Source organism: Artibeus jamaicensis, unplaced genomic scaffold (assembly GCF_021234435.1).
Source record: "Artibeus jamaicensis isolate MK-2021 breed Jamaican fruit bat unplaced genomic scaffold, CSHL_Jam_final contig_777, whole genome shotgun sequence".
Taxonomy (NCBI): Eukaryota; Metazoa; Chordata; class Mammalia; order Chiroptera; family Phyllostomidae; genus Artibeus; species Artibeus jamaicensis.
Window position 1 is genome coordinate 675,621 of NW_026521966.1, and position 16,659 is coordinate 692,279.

The window sequence follows — 16,659 nt, forward strand, 5'->3', positions numbered from 1 at the left end:
ATGGCATTATCTGGGTATATTTTCACCTCAGAGATCTCTCTGTTTTTAGCTGGTAGCATGGATGCGCTCCAGTTGACATAATCCTCCTTGTAGTGGGCATCTGAATAGTTTCCTTTTGTGTTACTTTAAACAGTTGTTGCAGCTGATGTCCCACACTGTGTTGTATATGTGTACAATTATTTGCCTAGGATAGCTAGGTAGAAGCTTTTTTAGGTATTAGAAATATTTTAGATTACCTAGATGACTTGGGTTAGATTTGTTTTTCAGAAGTTTCTTCCTTTTTAATTTTGTGTTTCTTTCTACCTATCTATGTATCTATTTATGTATCTATCTATCTACCTATCTATCTATCTTAGAGAGAGGCGAAGGGAAGGAGAAAGAGAGGGACCGAGCCATCAATGTGTGGTTGCCTGTCGTGTACCCCTCACTAGGAACCTGGCCAGTAACCCAGGCATGTGCCCTATTCAATTCAATACTGGGAATTGAACCCAGCAGCCCTTTGGTTTTCAGGTTGGTGCTCAATCCACTGAGCCACACAAGTCAGGGCTAATTTTCTGTACCTTGATTCTAACTTGTTCATCTTGTGTGTGGACATAGTCATCTTAAAGATTCAGATTCTCTTTTTAAAATATATTTTATTCATTATGCTATTACAGTTGTCCCATTTCCCCTTTCACTCCCCTCCACCCTGCATACCCTCTCCCACCTACATTCTTCCCGTTAGTTCATGTCCATGTGTCTTAAGTTCTTTAGCTTTTACATTTGCCATACTATTCTTGCCCTCCCCCCTGTGTCTATTTTCTGCCTACCATCGATGCTACTTATTCTCTGTATCTTTCCCCCCCTCTCCTCCTCCCACTCCCCTGATGCTACCCCTCCATGTCATCTCCATATCTGTGGTTCCTGTTCTAGTTGTTTCCTTTGTTTTTATTTTAGGTGTGGTTAATAATTGTGAGTTTGCTGTCATTTTACTGTACATATTTTTTATCTTGTTTTTCTTAGAAAAGTCCCTTTAACATTTCATAAAATAAGGGCTTGGTGATCATGAACTCTTTGAACTTGACCTTATCTGAGAAGCACTTTCTCTGCCCTTCCATTCTAAATGAAAGCTTTGCTGGATAGAGTAATCTTGAATGTAGGTCTTCGGATTTCATGATTTGGAATACTTCTTTCCAGCCCCTTCTTGCCTGTAAAGTCTCTTTTGAGAAATCAGCTGATAGTCTGATGGGAACTCCTTTGTAGGTGACTGTCCCCTTATCTCTTGCTGCTTCTAGAATTCTCTCCTTCATTTTAATCTTGGCTAATGTAATTATGATGTGCCTTGGTGTGTTTCTTCTTGGGTCCAACTTCTTTGGGACTCTCTGAGCTTCCTGGACTTCCTGGAAGTGTATTTCCTTTGCCAGCTTGGGAAAGTTCTCCTTTATTATTAGTTCAAATAAGTTTTCCACTTGTTGCTCTTCCTCTTCCCCTTCTGGTACCTCTATAATTCAGATGTTGGAACGTTTAAAGATGTCTTAGAGGTTCCTAAGCCTCTCCTCATTTTGTTGAATCCTTATTTCTTCATTCTGTTCTGGTTGAATGTTTCTTCCTTCTGGTCTACTGCATTGATTTGAGTCCCAGTTTCCTTCCCATCACTTACTGGTTCCCTGTGCATTTTTTTCATTTCTCTTAGTGTAGCCTTTGTTTTTCCATCTAATTTGTGACTAAAATCAACCAATTCTGTGAGCATCCCGATCACCAGTGTTTTGAACTGTGCATCTGATAGGTTGGCTATCTCTTGGTCACTTAGAAGTATTGGCTCTGGGACTTTGAGCTGTTCTTCTGCTTGAGCCATAATGTTTTGGTCTGTTTGCATCTGTTACATTTGAGGGGCAGAGCCTTAGGTGTTCACCAGGGCTGGGCAACCTCCATTGCTGGGTTGTGACACTGTATGTGGGGGTGGGGTCGAGAAGGAACAATGGCGGTTTGCTCCACTCCCTGTTGCATCTCAGTCCCTTCCACCACTTCCCCCAAGCAAATTGGGCCCTTCTGGCACTGATTCTCGTGTGGGTGGGCTTGTATGGGGTCTAGGACCCTGTGGGTCTCTCCAACGTCTGCTGTGAGGCTGGGAGTCTCTCCCTGTGCCTCAATCCCCACAAGTGTTTACAGTTGGTGTTTTGAGGCTTTATTTCCTGGTGCTAGGACCCTGGGTTGCACGATCTATCTTGCTCCCCAGTTATCTATGCACGAACGTGGGACCACTGCCTGGTTAGCTGGCCACCTTGTGCACGGTGCCCTGCTTCTCAATTACCACCTCACTTGGTTTGCCCATTGACACCCCATTCCTGGGGTCTGCCTTGCATGCCTGGTGTCACCGGTTCCTGTGCCCTGACCCCTCTCTGCTCAGCAGCCCGACTCCGCTCCACTTACTGGTCTGGATGAATGTGTCTATTTTAACTCCTTGGTTGTTGGACTTCCGTGCAGTTCAATTTTCTCTCAGTTTTGGTTGTTCTTTTGTTTCTAAATTGTTGTTGTTCTTATTTTGGTTGTTTGGGGAGGCGCAGTGTGTCTGCCTATGCCTCCATCTTGGCTGGAAGTCCTAGATTCAGATTCTAAAGTACAAATTCAATTATGTCCCTCCTGCTGTCCATTAAAACTGTTAATTCCTATAACTGTTCATTTAAAGTTTTTATTAAAATTTTTTGAGCTTTGCTCTGGCTGGGTAGTTCAGTTGATTAGAATATTATCTTGATATGCCAAGGTTGTGGGTTTGATCCCTGGTCAGGGCACATCAATGAGTGAATGAATAAATAAATGGAACAACAAATCATTGTCTCTAACATTTAAAAAAATTACCAAAGAACTTCCGCCAAGACGGAGGCATAGGTGGGAATACTTTGCGTCCTCGCACAACCAAATTTAAAAACAACAAAGTTTTAACAACAATAAACGCAATCAAACCACACAGAAAATCAAATATGGAGTCCGAAAACAACGGACCACTCAGCTAAACTGGTGAGAGGGTCAAAGCCAGCAGCGGAGCAGGTCAGGCAAAAAAGATCCCCTGACACGGGTGGTGCACAGGCAGCAGAGGGTGTGGATCCCAGGTGTGGGCTGGCTACGGGCCGAACCCAAGGAAGAGGCGCCGCTGGCTGTCTGCAGTCGGTTGCGCATTTGCACACAGATAAACCAGTGAAGAGGCAAGCATTGAGACAGATCACGCAGGCCCTGGCTGCCCCGGCGCAGGGCAGCGGGCTCGCACATTTGTGCTCGGATAAGCAGGCGGGGGTGAGCGGTGAGGCTGACTAGGCAAGTGGAAAGGACTGCCATTGCTCCCTCTCTGACCCCGCCCCCACATACAGCATCACAAACCAGCAACCTGGGTGGCCCCGCCCTGGTGAACACCTCAGGTGCCTCTTCTCATATGTAACAGGCATGGACAGATCAAAACATGGCTCAAGAACAACTCAGAGCCCCAGAGCCAATAAATCTAAGAGACGAAGAAATAGCCAAACTTTCAGATGCACAGTTCAAAACACTGGTGATCAGGATGCTCATAGAACTGGTTGATTTTAGTCACAAATTAGAGGAACATATGAAGGCTAAACTAATTGAAATGAATGGTAATGCACAGGAAACCAATAGTAATGGAAAGGAAGCTGGGACTCAAATCAAGGGAGTGGACCAGAAGGAGAAAAAAATGACCAAACAGAAAAGGATGAAGAAACAGGAATTCAAAAAAATGAGGAGAGGCTTAGGAACCTCCAGGACATCTTTAAATGTTCCAACATCCGAATGATAGGGGTACCAGAAGGGGAAGAGGAACAGTTACGAGTGGAAACTTATTTGAACAAATAATAAAAGAGAACTTCCCCATTCTGGCAAAGGCAATAGACTTCCAGGAAATCCAGGAAGCTCAGAGAGTCCCAAAGAACTTGGACCCAAGAAGGAACACACCAAGGCACATCATAATTACATTAGCCAAGATTAAAATGAAGGAAAATCCTAGAAGCAGCAAGAGATAAGGGGACAGTCATCTACAAAGGAGTTCCATCAGACTGTCACCGGATTTCTCAAAAGAGACCTTAACAGGCAAGAAGGGGCTGGAAAGAAGTATTCCAAGTCATGAAAACCAAAGACCTACAACCAAGATTGCTCTATCCAGCAAAGTTTTCATTTAGAATGGAAGGACAGATAAAGTGCTTCTCAGATAAGATCAAATTCAAGGAGTTCATGATCACCAAACCCTTATTATATGAAATGTTAAAGGGACTTATCTAAGAAAAAGAAGATAAAAAAAATGAACAGTGAAAGGACAGTAAACTCACAGTTACTAAGAACCACAGCTAAAATAAAAACAAACTAAGAGGACAGCTAGATCAGGAGTGAACCATAGAAATGAAGGTCACATGGAGGGTTAGCAACAGGTGAGTGGGAGAAAGAGAAGGGGGGAGAAGGTACAGAAAATAAGTAGCATAGACAGTAGATAGAAAATAGGGGGGAGGGTAAGAATAGTAGGGGAAATATAGAATCTAAAGACCTTGAGACACATGGTCATAAACTAAAGGGGGGGGTAATGGTGGGGACGGGGGGTAGGGTGGAGGGGAATGAAGGGGGGAATAGAGCAACTGTAATGGCATAATCAATAAAAAAATAAAATAAAAAAATAAAGAACTTGAGACACGTGTTCATGAACTAAGGGGGGAAATGATGGGGGAGGGGTGTGCAGGGTGGAGGGGAACAGAGGGGGGATTAGAACCACTGTAATGGCATAATCAATAAAATTAAAAAATAAAAAATAAATTACCAAAAAACCTTCAATAATACTACCCAAATGAAGTAGGAACTAATGGCAGATCTGAGGTTTGAGCCAGTCTCTGATTCCAGAGTCTAGGCACTTAATTACCACCCTCCTTCCATATACCTCTCTTCTCATGTGCTTATGCTATTTTCAGTCACATCAAATTGTTCAGTATTCTGCCCTGGCTGGTGTAGTTCAGTGGATTGAGCACAGGCCTGCAAACCAAAGGTTGCTGGTTCGATTCCCAGTTAGGGCACATGCCTGGACTGTGGGCCAGGTCCCCGGTTGGGGGCATGTGAGGGGCAACAACACACTGATGTTTCTCTTCCTTTCTTCTTCCCTTCCCCTCTCTCTAAAAATAAATAAATAAAATCTTTAAAAAATTACTCAGTGTTCTGTCAGATGGCTGCCTGTGCCCCTGTGTATTTGTACCCGCTTTCTTTCTCCCTGGAACCCTTGCTTGTCTCCTCTCACAGTTGGCAGGCTTATCCTACTTATTCTTGAAGATCAGCTAAAGTGTTACCTTCCAGGGGTCCCCTTTTCTAGTTCTCTCATGTGAAATCAGTCATTTAAAAAAGGCATTCTCCATTAGTAATATAATTGTGTGTTTGTCCTTTACCACTAGGCATTAAAGGTACTCATCTTTATTGAGTGAATGATTGCATCAACTTCCATCATTCCTTTTGTATTTTATATAAATTTGTATATCTTTCTAATGGATGAGTAATAACTTTTTCTTATTAGTTTTCTACAATAATCTGAAGAAATATTCTACGTTAGTTTTCTTTCTAGGATCATTTGAAGAAGAGGAGGTGGTTTGCTTTCTTTGTTTTTGCCTTTCACATTATGTACTTTCCGGAAGTTACTTCCTGATTTGTTCTTTTACTAGGGTTTGTACTTTGTGCCTATAGTATTAAAACATTTTGTTATGACCAGATGCCCTCACATGTGATTATAAAACAAATAAACTTAAGTGTCCAGTTTTCTCTCATCATACAGTTCTTGTTTTTTATTTTTTGTTTGTTTTGAATGGTTAGAACTACATGAATCATTAAATATAGGTTACTTGTGTAACACATTTTTTTCTTCCTAACATTTAGGAGGAAGATGAGCAACAAAGACTTAATAAGAGAAAGGACCACAAAAAAACAGATGTTGAGGAAGAAGTGAAAATACCAGTAGTGTGTGCTTTAACTCATGAAGAATCTTCAGCCCAGTTATCAAATGAAGAGGTATAGTGAATCTGTAATTAAAATAATTGTGTACTATTTTAGCTTTTCATATGTTAATCAATAGTATTGTTTATATGGTAAGTGTATAACTATTTGCTAAAATTAGATAAAATGATATTTACTTGCAATCGTTTTTATGGTATTATAAGTAGTACTGTTTGAAACATGTTGTAATTTCTCTCATAGTCTCTGAAATAATTCGATGTTATTTTATCCAGTGGTTCCAAAAGTAAAACATTAGAAGAAATCTTTAATATCTGCAGTCTTCTTTTATATGCATGATGTTGATAATACTTTGAGCTTTTTGTTTAAAAGAGCTTATCTAAAATATTGAAACACTTAACTCTCTATACCATAGATTAAGTATTAACTAGTATTAGGCCTTAAGCCCTGAGACTAGTAGGCAAAGTTTGGCAGATTGTGATGGGGTAGGGTAGAACATTTCAGGTGGGAATGGGAATGGGGAGAGTAGAGAGACCTGGAGGTGGAAAGTGTACAGTGGTGCTCCTATGGCTTCTTTACCTCTAATCTACAGTGTGGCAAAGGCCTTCTCACTAGGTTTCCTGTTTTCAGCCTGTCCCATTCCACTGCAGCCTCAGTGCTACTGTCGGATTTATTTTTCTTAAGTGTGTCTGCAGTCAGGCCACTCCTGGATTTATTTTTCTTAAGTGTGTCTGCAGTCAGGCCACTCCCCTGCTCAAACACTGACTCTCATTACCTAAATAATTAAGTACAAATTCCTCACTCAGACCACTCATAATATGCACTCTGTTTTAGCGACATTGGTTGTCTTGTGCTATACTTCCCAACTTGCATGTTGGTTTCTTTACCAGAAAGGCTTATTTCCCTCTGCCTTTCTGAGTGCTGAAATCCTTCTTACTCTTCAAGACTCATGTTGGTATCTCCTCTTCAGTAACAGAAATGCTTCTCTTACCTTGCCTTTAGGGTAAAAACTAAAAAGCGTTCCTAGCTTGGCATACGAGGGCCTTCACAGTCGAAAGACCCTTCCAGCCTTACTCTGCTGTCCATTTTATCACAGCCAGACCTTTCTATTTACTGTCATTGCTCATATGTCTTGTTTATAACAACTGTCCCTGCTATTTAGAACTTCATAGTCACTCTCCTACTGCTGTCTTCTTTCTCAGCCTGGTAAATCAGTTTCAGTTAAATTAGATAAGGGTCTTACCCACTTTCAGAGAGATCATGTTTCTCTTTTGTTAGCAGATTTACTCTGAGCCATGTATAATATTCCTAGTGGCTTATATTTCCATGTTTATGGGTTGTTTGACATTACAAAGAAAGTTAAAAATGCTAGTGGACATTGAAAAGTATGATGTAGTTGTTTTTCTGCACTTTTGTTTTGGATCATACAATGAAAACCACTTGGCTTGATTCTTTGTATATTTCATTTTAATAGTTAGATTCCCAGGAGAATATTTTGGTACTGCCAAATATTATGCCTGGTTTTTTTTGTGTGTATCATGCAGAGTTCTGTGTCCAGGAATGTTTGAAAAGGTTTCAGACTTTTCCAAAAATATTTTAGCAGGAAAATAGGAAAGGGAGATTTTTTTTGTTATTTTCAGTGAAGCCTTTTTCTTATTTTTGATTCTGTCTTAACAGACCTATGATATATTGTGTATAACATTATTTCCTGACATTCAAAATATCTTTTAGACCTTCAGATCTGATATTTTGCACATTTGTTTTGTGTTGACAATCATGACAATTTAGTCTGTCAGTTTAAATTTAATCTAGAATGCTTTGGAAACTTAGATTCGTTGATAAAAACATTTAAATTTGTAAGACCTCATATCTTCTTTAACCTGACTCTTAGAAGAAGCTTTTGCATGCAAAGGTAATACATGTTCATTATGGAAAATTTGGAAAATAGAGGACAGTGGTAAATAAAATAAAACTAACTGGTAGGTAATTCTATTGCTTAGAGATAACTGCCATAAATATTTTGGTATGTACCTCTTCTTCCCCTCTTTTATTTTTATTTCCAAAGTTAACATACATATGTTTCTATTTGTACTTTTTCAACAAATCCAATTGTAACTCTGCACAATGTTTTATATCTCATTTTTTCCCCACTTAAGTCTGTTTTTAAAGGTTTTGACACATCAGTAAATGTTTTCTCTTAAAATGATGATTGTGGCTGGTATAATTCAGCATGTACATGTAAATGTACCATAATTCCTTAATCTCCTACTTATTGATTTGTGCCCATGTTTTAATTTTTCAAGGTGCCTGAGTGATAACATGGAGAGGTCAGTTTCAGTGAAAGAAAAGTTTAATGTTATTCACAGTCCTCTTGGACTGTGTAAGTTCTTGGGAAAAGAGATGCTGAGTTTGAGGATGCAGACATTTTTAAGGTGTTAGAACATATTGTTGAATCATCTTTTGGAAACATAAAAGTTTACAGTTCCTATAGAATTGTTCCTTATGATGTTACATCATGGTAGTCAGGTGTTTTTAAATTGGCCATCAGAACTTTTCTGCCCCTGTCCCCTTTTCTCTGTGTTACAGCAGCATTGTGTATGATAGTATTAGCTGTTAGGCTCCTTTATAAGTTCACAGAATGGGTTCCCAGTTTTTATTAGGATACTTATTTGGGACCTTTGCCATAGCTAGTTTAATATATACTAGGTTTGTGTTCCTTTGTCATCTGAATTTCACAGATGAAAAGTCTTTAAAAAGAAAGAAGTGGAGAAATTAACATTAAAAGTTGTCAGCTTTTTATTATAATACCAAGTAAGGATGTAAGAATATTTTTAAACATTTAAACAATTTTTATTCTACAATCTTTTCTAGTTCATAGAAGGGAAGGCATTTAACCACAAAGAGTAGAAAGACTATTATCTTAAAATAAAGGCTAGTACTTTAAGTTCGGTATATTTAGTTTAAAAAAAACAGGCTGCATTTTTTGTTGTTGTTGTTTTCTGATCCCACTAGCTGTGTAACTCTATCATATGATGGCACTGGTATGCTTTTAGATTTTGGGAATGTGTTGCACTGTCTTTTTTTTTAATTGAGGTGAAACTCACATAATTTAAAATTAACCATTTATAGTGCGGTGGTAGAAAAAGATTTTAAAAGGAAAAAAGTACAGTGCAGTGGCATTTAGTACATTTATGGTGTTATGCAACTGTCACTTCTGTCTAGTTTCAAAACATTTTCATCATCTCCCAGAAGGATCTATTAATCCCATTCTCTTTTCCTTGCAGCCTCTGGCAAGCACTGGTTTGTTTTGGGTCTCTATGGACTTACCTATTCTGGACATCTTATATATTTGGAATCAAGCGATATATATAACCTGGCTTCATTCACTTAGTGCACTACATTTAATGTGTTAATTACACCTTGCCTAAAATTTAGTTTCCAGCATACCACATTACCGCTGTTTACTCTGCCACTTTGGCTACTCCTTCCTCTGTCCATCCCCAAAATGTGTTTCTCAGGGTTCTGCCCTTGACCCTCTTCTCATTCTGCAGACTCATCTTAGGTTTTTTGGTTTGCTCTTGTGACTTTAATTATTATTGTATGATGGTTACTCCCAAATCTTTATCTGAAGACTTATATGTCCCTCTGTTGGGTGGACATCTGTGCTTGGATATACGATAGGCATCTCACATTCAACGTACTCCATGCTGAATTTCAGGAAACCTCCTCTGACTTTGTATGTGTGGACTATTCCTCTCCTTGAGCTACCAAAGCATTCAGTACATAGTTGTAGCCTATCATTTTTTTTATTTAGTTATTTTTCAAGTACAGTTTTTTGTCTATTTCTCCCATCCCAGCCTCCCCCGCCCCGTGCTCCCCACCTCCCTCCCATTTCCTCCCCCCCTAGTCCTCATCCCTGTGTCCTTCATACTTGTTCTTCTAAATCCCTCCCCTTTTTCCCCCTTAAATTCCCTTCCCTCTTTCCTCTGGTCACTGCCCCCTTGTTCTCTATTTTAGTGTCTTTGTTTTTATTCTGCTTGCTTGTTTGTTTTGTTGTTTAGCTTCCTGTTAAAGGTGAGTTCATATGGTATTTGTCTTTCAACTTCACTACCTGGCCTATTTCACTCAGCATAATGCTTTCCAGTTCCATCCATATTGTTGCAAAGGGTAGTAGCTCCTTCTTTCTCTCTGCTGCATAGAATTTCATTGTGTATATGTACCACAATTTTTTTATCCATTCATTTACTGATGGGCACCAGTTGCTTCTAGCTCTTGGCTATTGTAAATTGTGCTGCTATGAACATTGTGGTGCATAGGTTCTTTGATATTGATGTTTTAGGATTCTTGGGATATAATCCTAGCAGTGGAATTGCTGGATCAAAAGGCAGCCTATCATTTTATTAAATGTGATATTCTGAGAGCCTCCTTACTTTTTTTTCATGAAATCATAAGCATCTTGAGGTCTGAGATTGCTCATAGTTGTATCTTGAGTGCCTGGTTTAGTGCCCAGTGTATAGAAGACACTCAGTAAATGTTTGTTCAATAAATACATGAAGGTAACACACTAATGATTATCATGTGTAATCTGGCAAAATACTTTTAACATATGGTAATTTTCCTTTTTGAAAACTATAGAGAATTGTCTAACATAGATGTTATTTTCACATTTCAGGAGCATTTAGATAGTACGCATGGTTCAGTCCATTCCTTAGATGCAGATTTACTATTGCCATCTGGAGATCCATTCAGTAAATCGGACAATGACATGTTTAAAGATGGACTCAGGAGAGCACAGTCTACAGACAGCTTGGGAACCTCAGGCTCACTGCAATCCAAAGCTTTAGGCTATAACTACAAAGCAAAATCTGCTGGAAACCTAGATGAGTCAGATTTTGGACCACTGGTAGGAGCAGATTCAGTGTCTGAGAATTTTGACACTGCCTCCCTTGGATCACTGCAAATGCCAAGTGGGTTTATGTTAACCAAAGATCAGGAAAGAGCAATCAAGGCAATGACGCCAGAACAAGAAGAGACAGCATCTCTCCTCTCCAGTGTCACCCAGGGTATGGAAAATGCTTATGTGTCTCCCAGTGGCTATCGCTTAGTCAGTGAGACAGAATGGAATCTCCTGCAGAAAGAGGTGAGTTATCTTTCTTTTTTCCTCTTGAGCACTTTGAGCCATACTGGGTAACTCTGGAATGTATTGTTCATTCAGAAGATAATCCTTGGAGTCGGTATATGCACATGCTACTAGCAAGTGGGTGTTAACCCATATTGTCTGACCCTTGCCATAGTCTGCTCTAGTTATTCAGGTGATTATGATATAGAAGGAACTAACTAGCTAATTGCATTGAGTGTGAACTTCTCTATCCTGAAGTCAGACATCTGAAATTGGAGCAGTCTGCCTGAATAGTGTAGCTAAGTTATGCTATTTGGTTTGCTTTGCAGTTTTTGTAACTTCAGTATATTCCAAGATTCCTATTTTTTCATTTTCCTTTGAGATCTGAAGTGCAAATGCTTGTCAGCAGTTGATGCTGAGAGTGAATTTAAGGAGGAGGTGGAGAATAGGGAAGAGAAAAAAAGCAGCCTTCAGTGAGGTTAATTTTTCTCCTAATAGTGTTTGCAATTCAGAAGTAAGGTAGGAGGTAAAAACTTAAGTATATACTTGCATAGTGGTTTACAGATTACAGATCACATATCTCATCTCTTTGAGCTTCTTGATAATAATGAGGCAGTGAGGACATGATTGTCCTCAATTTACAGATGAAGAAATTAGCTCAAAAGATCAAAGAGTAACTTAAATTTCTCCTTTGACTTAGCAGCAGAACCTGGGTTAGAATCCAGGTTTTTTGACTTTGCAGTGTTTTCCTTTACCCAGGATTACTTCTCTTTAAAGAAGCTGTAAGTAAGTAGAACAGCTTATTAAGCCTGAAAGAAACTGTTCTCTAACATGTGAGAAGGTGCTACTTAATAGTTTAACACCTACTTTGTAATTGGAGCAGGTGAAATGGTTAATTGGCACTGGTTCCTCCTCTCATCCCCTTCCTTGGTTGGGTTTAAATTGTGAGTGCCATGGTGTACTACCTTTTGCTTGCTTTGTGCTTTCCTCAAATGTGGTGTTTTGTGGCACTTAGTCTCTTGGTAGTGAAGTTGTGTCCCTTGTTTTCCTATCATATTTCTATTAGAGCTTATGACTTTTAGAATCCAACCCTATATTGTAACTTCTTGCCTTCAGTCCCTGAAGAAATTATTTACTTGATGTTCTTCTTTGAGCAATATAGGCGAGACTGTGCATGTGTCCTCAAGTATGTAATGTAGAACTATTTTGTTCTGCCTGATAAAGAGGTAATTTTGGTGCCCTTCAGGTACATAATGCTGGAAATAAACTTGGTAGACGTTGTGATATGTGTTCCAATTATGAAAAACAGTTACAAGGAATTCAGATTCAAGAGGCGGAAACAAGAGAACAGGTGAGTTTTTTTGGGTATGCCAAATTGGTGAACTGTTGTAGTTTTCATTGCACAGAATTAATTGCTTTTCCCCCCTCCAGTTTGCTTTATGAAGTGTATCCATCTTGTTAAATATGAAATAATCTAGTACATGCAACGTCAGTTACATTTCCAGTGGGAGCACATTAGAACGTTCTACTCTGCCTTTGTGTACCTTTGCTTCATTAGCTTGCCCAACACCACACAGTCAGCTTACTACTTTCAGAAGCACTGCTGCATCTTCTCTCCCCACTTTCTTCTTCTGCCCAGCACCTAAAAGTGATAGTGTCCTGAGTGTATACACATGGAAAATGCTTTACGATATGGAGATTTAGGGAGATAAGAGGTTGACTATTAAATGCTTAATTGAATATTAATCAGTTTTTGGAATCTTGCTTATTGCCTACTTGTTATAAATTTGTTGAATTGATTATGTTAATTAACAGGGTCACAGAAATTAAGATTAGGTTGAACTAGAATGCTGGAATTGACAAATATCTTTTACAAATACAGTCCTAAATAATGGGCTCCTTGATAACATTTAGGAACTAATGTGGAATTTCGTGAGAGTAGGCTTGTGAAAGTATATGTAATGAAAAGATAATTTTTTCTTTACATTTCCTCATTGTTCTTTGATTGTTATGAAGACTGTTCCCTTAGTCTTCAAAGTAAGTTTAAGCATATTAGAATGATGGTTTAATATTTTCAAATGCCATTAGCATTGATTTCCTGCATATATGCATGCTTCAACTGCTGCTTGGCATTTTGCTGAATCCTGGGTATTCAGGTACAGAAAGAACACAGTATTAACTGCCCATAAAGAGCTTTCAGTGTTGCCAGCCAAGCCATCAGTTCAATATAGTTCGTTCCCGAGGTGTACACATAGAACTAGAGCACGGGTGTCAAACTCATTTTCACTGGGGGCCACATACGCCTCGCAGTTGCCTTCAGAGGGCCGAATGTAATTTTAAGACTGTATAAACGTAACTACTCCTTAACAGTTAAGCTAGAGCTCAGTGCTGCCACCGGGTAGAAACAAGGTTCCAGGCAGGATAAAATAAGGTGGGGGGCTGGATTCAGCCCACAGGCCTTGTGTTTGCCACCTGTGAACTAGAGGAAGGACAGGGGCATCTAACTTAACTTTGGGCTCAGTTGTGTAACACTTGCGGGTCTAAACTTCTTTTAGAGGCTGGAGTAAAATTAGGAAAAGAAGGAGGGAAGGGTGTACAAGGAAATAAAAGATGTACAAAAGAACAGAGTTATGAAGGAAAGTGATGTGTTCTAGGAAGTATAAATAGTACATGTTTCTGGGTGAAATGTATGTGTGTAGGCGTGCACGTGATAAAATAATCAGCGTGGAGACTACAGGATGGTCATGATGAGACCACTGAGGGAGGGAGATGATTGAAGGGATTTAATCTTACCCTGAAGATGTCAGGAGACATTTAGGGATTTTAGTTAGGGAAATAATAATATGACTTGACTTTTGTTTTAGAAGAAATCTATGATGTTAGCATGGATTGTAGATTGGAGGCACAGGGTATACTAGAGTCCATGAAGCCAGTGTGCTAGACCAGAGGGCCCAGGAGGACAAGCAGATATTTAAAATGCAATGATATATGTGAAAAATGACTTAACAGTAAGCATAATATAGTCATCAAATTAGATCATTCATTTCCTTTTTCCTGAATTGGCAAATCTATGATGTTTTTCAGGGAAAGAAAAGATTAAATTTTTTTAAAGTTGGGAATTACGGATTTTTTCAGTTTATAAAAGAATTCTGGTATTTCCTTCTAATTGGCATTTAAAATTGCATAGGTGAAAAAACTACAGGTGATGCTAAGGCAAGCAAATGACCAGTTAGAGAAGACAATGAAAGATAAACAGGAACTAGAAGACTTCATAAAGCAGAGCACTGAGGATTCAAGTCATCAGGTAAATATGGGTTTTTAGAATGGGACCCATGGGAGGTGACTGGGTTGTTTAAATTACAAAATCTTGAAAATGTAGTAATGTTTTTTTCTTGCCCTGAAGATTGGGCAGTTCTTTTTTCCTTCTTACTGTTGGTTTGTTTGTTTGTTTTTTTCTATTTTACAGATTTTATTTTTTAGTAAAAATTTGATTTATTTTTAGAGAGAGGGGAAGGGAGGGAGAAAGGGAGAGAAACATCAATGTGTGGTTTCCTCTCACGTATCCCCTACTGAGGACCTGGCCCGCAACCCAGGCATGTGTCCTGACTGGGAATCAAACTGGCGACCCTTTGCTTCATAGGCCAGCATTTAGTCCACTGAGCCACATCAGCCAGGGTGTTTTACAGATTAAAAAAAATAACTTAAGGGACTTCTGCCAAGATGGAGGCATCGGTGGAGATGTCGTGCTTTCTCCCACAACCAAGTTTAAAAACAACAAAGTTTTAGCAACAAAAACGCAGCCAAAACCACAGAAAATTGAACTATAAGGAAGTCTGACAATAAGGAACCCTTCAGCCAAACCGGTAAGAGGGGCAGAGCCAGCAGCAGAGCGGGGTCGGGAAGGAAAGATTCACCGGACTGAACCGGGCACGCAACCCAGGCGCTCGGGCAGCTGTAGGCGGATCCCAGGTGTGGAGAAGCGGGCGGACCCACTGAGGGCGCAGGGCAGTGGACTCACTAAGGGCTGACTGCAGACACACATTCGCGTGCAGATAAACCGGTGAAGGAGCGAGCGGTGAGACAGACCGTGCAGGCCCCAGTGGCGGGAACCAGCAGAGGGGACCGCCATTGTCCCTCTCTGACCCCGCCCCCACCTACAGCGTCACAAACCAGCAACCTGGGTGGCCCTGCCCTGGTGAACATCTGAGGCTCCGCTCCTCATATGTAACAGGCATGGACAGATCAAAACATGGCTCAAGAAGGACTCAGAGCCCCAGAGCCAATAAATCTAAAAGACGAAGAAATAGCCAAACTTTCAGATGCACAGTTCAAAACACTGGTGATCAGGATGCTCACAGAACTGGTTGATTTTAGTCACAAGTTAGAGGAACAAATGAAGGCTAAACTAAGGGAAATGAAGGGAAATGCACAGGAAACCAATAGTAATGGAAAGGAAACTGGGACTCAAATCAAAGGAGTGGACCAGAAAGAGGAAAAAATGACCAAACAGAAAGGAATGAAGAAACAAGAATTCAAAAAAATGAGGAGAGGCTTAGGAACCTCCAGGACATCTTTAAACTTTCCAACATCAGAATTATAGGGGTACCAGAAAGGGAAGAGGAACAGCCACGAATGGAAAACTTATTTGAACAAATAATAAAGGAGAACTTCCCCAAGCTGGCAAAAGAAATAGACTTCTAGGAAGTCCAGGAAGCTCAGAGAGTCCCAAAGAAGTTGGACCCAAGGAGGAACACACCAAGGCACATCATAATTACATTAGCCAAGATTAAAATGAAGGAGAGAATTCTAGAAGCAGCAAGAGATAAGGGGACAGTCACCTACAAAGGAGTTCCCAACAGACTGTCAGCTGATTTCTCAAAAGAGACCTTAACAGGCAAGAAGGGGCTGGAAAGAGAGTATTCCAAATCATGAAATCCAAAGACCTACATCCAAGATTGATCTATCCAGCAAAGTTTTCATTTAGAATGGAAGGACAGATAAAGTGCTTCTCAGATAAGATCAAATTCAAGGAGTTCATGATCACCAAGCCCTTATTATATGAAATGTTAAAGGAACTTACCTAAGCAAAAGAAGATAAAAAAGATGAACAGTGAAAGGACAGCAAACTCACAGTTATTAACAACCACACCTAAAACAAAAGCAAACTAAGAGGATGGCTAGATCAGGAGCAGAACTATAGAAATGAAGATCACATGGAGGGTTAGCAACAGGTGAGTGGGAGAAGGAGAAGGGGGGAGAAGGTACAGAAAATAAGTAGCATAGATGGTAGGTAGAAAATAGACAGGGGGAGGGCAAGAATGGTAGGGGAAATATAGAATCTAAAGACCTTGAGACACATGGTCATAAACTAAAGGGGGGGAACGGTGGGGGAGAGGGTATGCAGAGTGGAGGGGAATGAAGGGGGGAATAGAGCAACTGTAATGGCATAATCAATAAAATATATTTTTTAAAAAAATGTGGTTTCCTTTCACGCATCCCCTACTGAGGACCTGGCCCACAACCCAGGCATGTGTCCTGACTGGGAATCAAACTGGCGACCCTTTGCTTCACGGGCCAGCATTCAG

The 16,659-nt window shown here is 39.9% G+C and overlaps 1 protein-coding gene across 1 annotated transcript in view; it reads left to right on the top strand.

Annotated features, from left to right (window-relative positions):
- The window catches only part of RABEP1 (rabaptin, RAB GTPase binding effector protein 1), a 111,333-nt gene that overhangs the window by 60,634 nt on the left and 34,040 nt on the right, over positions 1-16,659 (top strand). The window contains exons 8-11 of the mRNA XM_037144254.2: positions 5,881-6,012; positions 10,628-11,095; positions 12,321-12,425; positions 14,262-14,378. Coding sequence (XP_037000149.2) covers positions 5,881-6,012; positions 10,628-11,095; positions 12,321-12,425; positions 14,262-14,378 — 822 coding nt within the window. The remainder of the gene's footprint in view (positions 1-5,880; positions 6,013-10,627; positions 11,096-12,320; positions 12,426-14,261; positions 14,379-16,659) is intronic.